The sequence below is a fragment of the Lynx rufus genome, unplaced genomic scaffold (assembly GCF_022079265.1).
Source record: "Lynx rufus isolate CCGP_SWC_20201006 ecotype Redwood Valley unplaced genomic scaffold, mLynRuf1.p SCAF_5, whole genome shotgun sequence".
Lineage (NCBI taxonomy): Eukaryota > Metazoa > Chordata > Mammalia > Carnivora > Felidae > Lynx > Lynx rufus.
The window spans coordinates 73,468,145-73,478,607 of NW_025814867.1; the positions used below are offsets into that span (position 1 = coordinate 73,468,145).

The 10,463-nt window shown below is 46.8% G+C and overlaps 1 protein-coding gene across 1 annotated transcript; it reads left to right on the plus strand.

Annotated features, from left to right (window-relative positions):
• Positions 1 to 9,270: 9,270 nt before the first annotated feature.
• Positions 9,271 to 10,242, plus strand: SOX2 (SRY-box transcription factor 2). The gene has a single exon (XM_047099604.1). The coding sequence runs from the start codon at positions 9,277 to 9,279 to the stop codon at positions 10,240 to 10,242; it is 966 nt and encodes a 321-aa protein (XP_046955560.1). The 5' UTR covers positions 9,271 to 9,276.
• Positions 10,243 to 10,463: the final 221 nt, after the last annotated feature.

The window sequence follows — 10,463 nt, forward strand, 5'->3', positions numbered from 1 at the left end:
TTTGTTTAGGTGTTTAAAATGAACTTGAAAACAATTCGAGTGCTAAACGAACACCTGATCTCAACAAGGTGTTTTATGATTTCGATCTTCAGGGATGTACTTAAAATTTTAACTTTTAGGTAAAAACCTTAAGATGTTTAGGACTTACTTTTTAAAATTTTGCCTATTGGAGGAAACCAGATTAGTTTTCATAACAGAATTACTTTTTAAAATATTTAATACTGTGGCCACGAGATTTGTTTATGTTGATCTTACATTGATTCGTCCCACCTCCCCAAATCAGCGGATCCGAGATTGTGTTTTCAAGGGAATTGCTGTTCAATGCGATGAGAGATGTCTTCTCCATCTGATTCCAGAATCGAATCTCAGCTTGTGTTTCTCAGTAAATGACTTTGGATACAGTGGCAGGAAAAGAATCAAGGTTTTGATCAGTTTTTACCCGGAATCCTATCGAAATAACGGGCAAGCGGGATTCCCTGCTACAGGCAACCCCACCCTTTGCTTTACCAAAAAACAAAAGCAAACAAACAAACAAAACCGAGTCCCCATTACAGAAATGTTAAGTCCGGGCCAGTTTGTGAACGAGGGCCAACCTCCTAAAGTACCAAACGGTGCGTGACAGCCGCGGTCCAAGGCTGCCCGTGGCGAGAGGAGGCCAAAGCCAGCAGAATCTTGGAGGCGACCCGTGAAAGGGGATATATGCCTGCTGTTCGGAAGGGAGGCAGAATTTGCAAAACCAGAGGCCGGGAGATTTCGACCTGGTACCGCCCCCCGGGGGGTCCCAACCTGTGGGGAGAAGCCAGGGGGAGGAGCCGCACTTGGCTGCAGGGGGGCAGTGTGTCCCCAACTTCCCAGGGCCCCAGGTGAGAGCGCAACCCCTAGTTTAGCAAAGGGAACTAAATAAGTGGGTGGCCTAGGCCTGGGAAAGCCACCCAGCTTTCCCAGCGCAGTGTCATTTCTGTGGTTTCAGGCGGCCTCAGCCCCTGCCGGAATCCCACGCCCCACGGCGGCCAGGCAGCCCTTCCATCTTGGGGAACTGGGGAGGGGACAGCGAGTGACTGACTCCTTAGAAGCAGGCAAAACCGCACGGCTGGCAACGGGGCCGCATTTCCCTGCAGCAGCAATGCGCCTTTTAGGGGAGGAGCGGGCATTTGGGGTCTCTTGTCCCAGCGGCCAGGCCTGAACCTGCGCCTCTTGGCAGAGTGCCCTGCTTTATAAGTAGTCAATCTTGCCCGATTCTGGGGGCGATCCCGGATAACGGGCCAGTCTTGCCTGAGCCCACTAACTCTGTGCCAAGTTTTCAGTCCCCTCTCCCCTCCATACCTCAAACCGTTCTTGCTGAACCCAAGCCTGACTATGAAAGCCAGTGTATGTGGCTCGGAGTTTGGTAACTATTTGGGGGTGGAGCAGATGACTCATTATTAAGACCACGATTCAAGGATGAGCCTTCATTCATTAAGTTTGCTCTTTTACTTTGTTTTTAAACTTTGAAGAACCTTTAGTTCCCTTGACCCAGCCCTGAGACAGACGAAGGCACGGGCTTGAAGGAGCTGAGATATTGACAGATACTCATCTCTCTAGCACTCAATGGGCAGATCAACGCTGCCAGACTGTGGGTCCTAATCCAAGGCCCAGCTGCTACGTGGGTTGCTGAAGGGTGTTGAAACCACAAGTACAACTTGACACCACTGAGCCCACGGTGCTTGTCAATAATCTGTGAATTAGGTGCAGAGATTGTCACTGTAGATCATAACAGTTTCTGAAGGACTCATTACAGCCTATCGTGTCAATGATCTTCAAATTAAGGAGGGGGGCTGGGGCGGGAGAGAAAAGGAATGGGGAGAGCCTACAAAAAAGGGAAGAAGGTTGGGAGGGGAGATAAAAGTCAGAGTCCTAGCTCCGAAGGAGCCTTTAAAGATTATCATCAGGCTAGTCATCTGAGAATTCCATTGGGATGGGTTTGGAAACCCAACTCCATCTGAGCCAGGGCTGGAAAAGGGGCAATAGGGAGTGAGTAGAAGTGGGCCCCTGGGAAGGCAGACTTCTCAGACATTTCTTTTGAGGCCAGAAGAGCTTTCAGGAGAGGGCTCCAGATGTCAATGGGAGGCCTTGAGCATGCCAGGCCGCCCAGGATGGGTGCACACTTTGATTTAGAGCACTTTCCAGGGGTAGCCACCGCTGCAACTCCAAGAAAAAGTGGGTAGTAGTTTTGTTTAGGGCTGATGGTGTAGGTGATTTTTTTTTTTAATGATTTGCTTTCAGCTTCTTTTCACACAAACAGGTGAAAGACTTCCTTCTTTTTCCTTTGATAGTACTCCTGTCCCTCACACATGTTAACAGATCTAATTTCTTTCCCCAACCTGCTTTTTGAGGTGCCAAACACCTCTGCCTTCTGCCCTTTCAAAAGTGTTGTCACTTTTTGAGTTTGTATTATGTCTGATCGTACTTCTGCAAAGGGGGCTTGAAGGTAACACAGAAGCAGTGCACACGATGAGATCTCCAGAAGAAAGAAGACAAATCCCATTTCAGGAGTTTGGAAGGAACCAGACGAAGGGAGAAATGTTCTCCCTTCTTGGTGGATTGCCGGTGCAGTGAGTGTGAAGCTTGGCATGCACTGGCGTTGTCATTCATGTACCATTTAATATAGTCTAGAGAAATCTCAAGGAAGCTTCAGTTTGTTTTCCCACAAAGGTTGTGGTCACAACTCAATGAAATAATCACAGTCAGAGAATTTAAAATGGTGACTGTCTTTTTCCTAACATCAGGGTAACAATCCTAGTCACTGGAAAATTGGGATTCTAAGGAATCCCTGTTCCTTTGGGATGATTAATTGTGCAAGATAGCGTGGTCAGTCAGGGAGATATGTATTTAGACTCCCAAGCAATGATTTAGAGGTGTAACAGGGCCATGGATTTGTTGGGCCACTTGCAGTTCCTGGTGCTCTGTTGGCTTGGTTTTGTTTTTGTTTTTCATTCCTGTCTTCTGATTTTTAAAATCAAAATCATAGGTTCATTTTTTGTCAATGTAACTGGAAAACACTGGTAGCAGTCTCTTTAAATTCTCAGTTTGTCTTTTTTTTTTTTTAAGAGAATTTCTATTTAAAATAATTAGATCATTTAATGGGCACACTGCATTTTCCCCTGGACAACAGCTGCAGTGCAGAGACAGGTCTTACGTTAAAACTACTTGACAATTCAGAAATGGAAATGAAATCGTGAAACGGGAATCCTTTTTTCCAGAAAATATTTGAGCTGGGATATATGTAGAAGATACATATATATGAAATACTCTAAGCACTATGATGACTGTTATATATAGCCCTGAAGACATACACAAGTGATTATATATTACTTTTGTTGCTATAATTTGAAGGGAGAAATATATTTGGTTTTCTTTATATCCTTGAATTCTTTTTAAAATGTATTTATTTCATCAGTGGGATTCAGATGAAAGAGAGTGAATAAAAAAAGGAGCTGGATTCAGAGCAGCTCTGCATTCCTTAGGTTTCAAGGGTCCTTACAGCCCTTGAGTGAAATTATTTGGTGAAATTGGGTCTGGACTGAAATAGCATTTGTTATCCCCTTGTTCATTTGTTACGTGTAATACCACTTCTGGAAATTAAAGGCAAGGTGCTGAAGGGACAGACAAGAAGAAAAAATATAATTAAGGAATTTTAAATTCCAATCTACCATGCATCCATATGCATATTTATGTCTTAGTAAATAAAAAAGGGATAGAGATATGTGCTTGCTCTGTGTATCATCTAGAAACATGTATTATAGTTCCTGTCAATAATTTTTCACACTTCCAAAATCTGACAAGTTTGGCAATAGAAAGAAAATGGAGGAAATGTAGATGAAAGAATTTCTCTCATTTTGAAAACTGCTTTATAAAAATTGCAGTATCCCCTCTAGGATCTCACGAGGGATCCTTCACAGTCTAAAGCAAGTGAAGTTTGATAACAGCACAGTTCTATTCTAATTTTTGCTCTTAGTTTCAATATCCTAACTTTTTCTGGCTTACTTATTATTTTTGGAAAATATGTGATGCTTTTGTAAGGAAAAGAAATTTTCTAATGCTTTTCTTTACCTTCATTGATCTGTGTTTGTTTCACATATCTTGAAGAATTAAGTGTTGATCATTCAGGAAGCCTTGTGGCACACTGCAATTTGAGGTGATGGAGGAACATTTTTTTGCAACTTGGAAGAAGGAAACATTTTTTAAATTGGCTTATACCAGTCTCCTGACTCTGTAATTCTCAGTTTTCTTGAGTTACGGGATAAATATCAATAAAATGTCATCTTACCAGATTGCACCAGCATTGTCCTACATGTTGGAATTTTCCTCTATTTTTGGCTTTTAAAATCACAAACTTTTGTTGGCCTGCCGTACTTCTCTTTTTAGTTTATATGCCCCTTACCACACTACTGGTATCATCTTTTTCACTGCAGTCTGTTCAGTGCTATGGTCGCTTTCAGTGGAAAAGGCTGGAAGGTTAGGATCCGGAGGAAACATAACAAAAAAAGGGAGAAAAAAGCCCTTCATTTGGCCAAATCTGGCTCCTAATATATTTAACCACTTCCAGAATTAGAAAGCCTTTCTGTACATTTTATTCTATTTTTCTCTCTTTTTTTTTTTTTCCTTACGTAATGAAATTAAAACTTTTGGAGCCCACAGTTGACATTTTTCAGAAAATTGAGTTATCAAGGCAGTAATTATTTCACGGGGAGATAAAACTCTCATAGCCCTAACTGTCAAATAGGGCCCTTTTCAGATTTTAATTACAAAATAAAATTAGTCTGCTCTTCCTCGGAATGGTTTGTGAGTGGTTAAACAGAGCTTTCCCCCCAATACTGGTGGTCGTCAAACTCTGCTAATTAGCAATGCTGAGAAATTCCAGTTAACAAGGACATTCTCCAAGACTCTGCAGGTTCCCTGCCGTTTGCCTTCATTTCCATAAGAAGATTAAGAGAGGAGGGAACACACTCAAATGCAGATGCAGAAAAGAAGCGTTTTTTAACAAGCATCATAATAGTAAGATGCTTGGCTAGTTCTCACCTAATTACTGCAAGTTAAACCTCTATTTGCCACTAAGAAGAAAAAATAAGTCTACAGTCCCCTATCTCCACAAAATTGTTAGTTGGCTTCAGATATAATACTTGAGGAGGGATGAGGAGAGTTGAGGAGAGAAATATCAGTGCAAAAGATAAAACTGAGCTACACTTAATCAGTTAAGGGTTTGGGGCTGGGGCCTATAGTAAAACAAAATTAAATCAGAATATCCTAGGAGTTATGCATTTTGTTCTTAATTTCTAATCTTGCTCTAAAAGTATACAGCTTTTTGCTGCCCATGAAAGGGAAATGTTATACTTCCTTTAGATTAAGCACTTTAAATTTTCATAAATTGTGCCAATGGCAACATTTTTAAATTCTTGAGGGATGAAGCACCCTCTTCCAAGTCTTATTTTGATACCCTAGTAGTCAATGGTGTATTGTTACTAGTACTGTAGCCATCTGTTATAAACCTAAAACAGTGCTGCTTCTATCATCTATTGTGATTATTATAGTTATTATTATATTTAGGGGCCAGTGATGATGCTGGATTGAAATAGAGTGGCCGGTGATCTGATTTTTTTTTTTAATGCATATGTTCTAAAAAATCTAATGAGAAAATTGTTTCTGCTATCACCATCTTCTTTAATCTTATTTTCATAGCACATTATTATGCATAAATGCCAGCCACAGTTAGTTTATTGCCTTGATAAGTACAGCAGGCTTAATTAAAATAAAGCTGTAAATAAATGCAACCAATGATAACACAATTGTAATGTATTTCCATAGCTTATTTATATGATAAAAGCAATTAACAAAAGACCTAGCCAGCCCCTTTAACCTCTTAAATGCATTATTATAGAGTTCAGGCACAAACACATGCATCTGAGAATGTATAAAAGCTTTTATATATTATCCCAAGGAAATATTTTTGCCTCCTACTACTACCCCTTGAGAGAGAAGATTACAAACATTTGCTTCTGTAACTATCCATTATTAATATTTATTTTAATACACATACACCATTATCCACATCAATCCCTTGTTTGTTTGTTTGTGTGTTTGTTTTTCTTTTCCTTCAAACTTAATTATCCGTAAGCTTTTTTAAAGTTTTCAGAATAATGCTACTAAGTGCAGACCAATGCATACGCAATCATAAAGTGAATGCTTGGTCTGCCCTTCGTGGCATCTGGACAATCATAATTCATTCATATGTTGAATCTCATAATTTGTACCTATTTTTTCCCAAGGTTTAACCTCCTACTTATCTGGAGGTTATATGCACATTTCTAAGTTAAGCAAATTAAATCTGATTCTTATGATTTAGTTCCATAGCTTATATGATATGTTAACTTTTCTTTTGTTTAGATTACGTGTAATTAGTGGATCTTCCTCCCAGTCCCCTCATTTAAAAAAAAAAAATTATTTCCAAACACCTTTTTTTAAAGGTAAAAGCAAAACTGTAGTCTTGGAAAAGCGAATTCACCAGTAGGGGGCGCACCAGCTACATCCCTAAAACCAGACGCGCTGAAAAGCCTGGTGGCTGCGGTGTTGTCTTCCGAGCCTCTAACCTTTTCTCTTCCTAATCTCCATGTCCGTGTTTAGCTTAATATTACACCTCGAATAAACAGAAGACATTATTTTGTTTTAAAGAGTGCCATATATTTATCCGTTTCGAGAAGGCCAGTCTCACCCTTCCCAGGTTCCCAAGAACTAAAACAAACCATAACTTGCGAGAAAAAGAAGACACTGTTGGGGGAGGGGAGGTTGATTGGAAATAATAATTTATAAAGAAAAGTCTACAGGATTCTTTTCTCAACTTTTCTGGCTTTCCAGTGAGCGTGCCTATTTTGAGTTTGACGGGAACAGAAAAGCCCCGGAGGGCAGGGATTGGAGAAGTTGGAGTGGGGGTAGTGATGGTTATGGGAAGAAGGTTAGTAAGGAACAAAACAATGCAAAGTTTTGTAAAGATAATAAATGGAACGTGGCCGACAGATACTATTCAGAACATTTTCTTAGGGTGAGTAAGGGTATATAGATCAGGGAAGGAGGGGGGCGGAGAGAGTGTTACAGAAGAAAGAAAATAAGTAACCCTCATGGTTTAAGCCCTTTATAAAAAAGAAATGGCATCAGGTTTTTTTTTTTTTCTCCCACTCCCCCCCCCCCCCCGCTTTGTAGTCAAGTGCATTTTAGCCACAAAGATCCCAACAAGAGAGTGGAAGGAAACTTAGACGGGGCTTTGTTTGACTCCGTGTAGCGACAACAAGAGAAACAAAACTACCTATTTGTAACGGACGTGCTGCCATTGCTCTCTGCATTGAGCGCCTACCTATTGAAATCTTTACGTCGGGACAATGGGAGAGCGGCTAAAATTACCCTCTTGGGTCCTGGGCGGGCAGGATTCCTGAGCCCCTACCCCCCCCCCCCCCCCCCCCGCCTCCATCGCATCCTCCTCCAGCCCCGGCCTCGCTGGGCTCCCTCCGTCCCCAGTCCTGGCGGCCTTCTTCCTGCCTGCACTGCCTGCACCTGTGCCTGGAGAGCACCACACCCGCCTCCCAGGCCTGGAGTCCCCTCCAAGCGCTGTCCCAGACCCGGCGGCCCAGGCAGAGCGGCCACCACAGTAGAAGTCACAAGGGGGAATGGCAGAGCTGGTGCTGCCCGAGTCCTGGGAACTCTGCGTGGGAGGGAGTTTGTGAGTGCGGCCCAAATGCCGCCTCCATACTCTGCCGAGGGATGCCAGGAAGTTGACACGACGCTGCTCTATAGTCTGCGCTTCTGAAGGTCCTTCTGTTGATCTCCTTCTTCCCCCAACCTCCTTTTGAAACTCGCCCAACTGAAATCCTGCTTTGGGGGAGGCTCAAGAGGAGAACGGGGAGAGAGGAGGAGAGTGGGGGCATCCCCTTTCTGTCGACTGAACGGAGAAAGATGGTGGGAGATGAGGCTGGGGGTAAGGGGAGAAGCCGCAGTGTCGGGGCCAGAGCCGAGCTGGTCAGGGGACAGCAGGCATGCCGCAGCTTCCCCAGGCCCGGCCTCCCCTCAAGTGCGGAGTCGGCCACAGAGTCCCAGCAGGATTTATGCTTAAAACAGAGCAAAGTGCGTGGCAGCTAGGAGGGTTTGGAGCACTGAGCTTTCCGTCTCATAACTTCTCGTCGGGACACTGTAAGAAAGGGGCGAACTAGTGCCGGCACCTGTAGAGGAAGAGGGGCGAGGGGAAGAGCGAGGTTAGGCAGAAGCACCGAGGAGGCTGGAGCGGGGGAGGGAGTGGGGGGGGCGGCGGCGGGGGGGGGGGGGAGCATGCGGAGGAGCGGGACAACAATGACACACCAACTCCAGCACCGCCTGTTTCCTGAAATACTAGTAGGACAGTCGTCCTGAACCACCCACTCTGCCGTGCCCCACCCCCACACCTTAGCGGCTTCTCGCGCCCCTTCCTCGTTTCAGCAGCCCGCAGCAAAAAGTAAATCAATATTAAGTTTGAAGAAGAAAAAAAAATCGCAGTCTTGGTGCTGTTTACCCACTTCCTTCGAAAAGGCGTGTGGTGTGACCTGTTGCTGCGAGAGGGGATACAAAGGTTTCTCAGTGGCTGGCAGGCTGGCTGTGGGAGCCGCCTCCCCCTCCCTCCTTCCCCCTCCTCCCCTCGCCTCCCCCGCGCGGCCTGCGGCGCGGCAGGCCCCGCCCCCTTTCATGCAAAACCCGGCTGCGAGGCTGGGCTCGAGTGGAGGAGCCGCCGCGCGCTGATTGGTCGCTGGAAACCCATTTATTCCCTGACAGCCCCCGTCACATGGATGGTTGTCTATTAACTTGTTCAAAAAAGTATCAGGAGTTGTCAAGGCAGAGAAGAGAGTGTTTGCAAAAGGGGGAAAGTAGTTTGCTGCCTCTTTAAGACTAGGACTGAGAGAAAGAAGAGGAGAGAGAAAGAAAGGGAGAGAAGTTTGAGCCCCAGGCTTAAGCCTTTCCAAAAAATAATAATAACAATCATCGGCGGCGGCAGGATCGGCCAGAAGAGGAGGGAAGCGCTTTTTTTGATCCTGATTCCAGTTTGCTTCTCTCTCTCTTTTCTTCCCCCAAATTATTCTTCGCCTGATTTTTCTCGCGGAGCCCTGCGCTCCCGACACCCCCGCCCGCCTCCCCTCCTCCTCTCCCCCCGCCCGCGGGCCCCCCAAAGTCCCGGCCGGGCCGAGGGTCGGCGGCCGCCGGCGGGCCGGGCCCGCGCACAGCGCCCGCATGTACAACATGATGGAGACGGAGCTGAAGCCGCCGGGCCCGCAGCAAACTTCGGGGGGCGGCGGCGGCGGCGGCGGCGGCAACTCCACCGCGGCGGCGGCGGGCGGCAACCAGAAGAACAGCCCGGACCGCGTCAAGCGGCCCATGAACGCCTTCATGGTGTGGTCCCGCGGGCAGCGGCGCAAGATGGCCCAGGAGAACCCCAAGATGCACAACTCGGAGATCAGCAAGCGCCTGGGCGCCGAGTGGAAACTTTTGTCGGAGACGGAGAAGCGGCCGTTCATCGACGAGGCCAAGCGACTGCGAGCGCTGCACATGAAGGAGCACCCGGATTATAAATACCGGCCCCGGCGGAAAACCAAGACTCTCATGAAGAAGGATAAGTACACACTGCCCGGCGGGCTGCTGGCTCCGGGCGGCAACAGCATGGCGAGCGGGGTCGGGGTGGGCGCCGGCCTGGGCGCGGGCGTGAACCAGCGCATGGACAGCTACGCGCACATGAACGGCTGGAGCAACGGCAGCTACAGCATGATGCAGGACCAGCTGGGCTACCCACAGCACCCGGGCCTCAACGCGCACGGCGCCGCGCAGATGCAGCCCATGCACCGCTACGACGTGAGCGCCCTGCAGTACAACTCCATGACCAGCTCGCAGACCTACATGAACGGCTCGCCCACCTACAGCATGTCCTACTCGCAGCAGGGCACTCCTGGCATGGCGCTTGGCTCCATGGGCTCGGTGGTCAAGTCCGAGGCCAGCTCCAGCCCCCCCGTGGTTACCTCTTCCTCCCACTCCAGGGCGCCCTGCCAGGCCGGGGACCTCCGGGACATGATCAGCATGTACCTCCCCGGCGCCGAGGTGCCGGAGCCCGCCGCCCCCAGCAGACTTCACATGTCCCAGCACTACCAGAGCGGCCCGGTGCCCGGCACGGCCATTAACGGCACACTGCCCCTCTCGCACATGTGAGGGCTGGACAGTGAACTAGAGGGGGGGAGGAATTTTCAAAGAAGAACGAGGGAAATGGGAGGAGAGTAAGAAACAGCATGGAGAAAAAAAAAACCCGGTACGCTCAAAAAAAAAAAAAAAAAAGTCATCACCCGCAGCAAATGACAGCTGCAAAAGAACACCAATCCCATCCACACTCACGCAAAAACCGCGATGCCGACGAGAAAACTTTTATGAGAGAT

Bases quoted from the DNA above. Each gene is read 5' to 3' on its own strand.
- SOX2 (XM_047099604.1), top strand. From the start codon at position 9,277: ATGTACAACATGATGGAGACGGAGCTGAAGCCGCCGGGCCCGCAGCAA.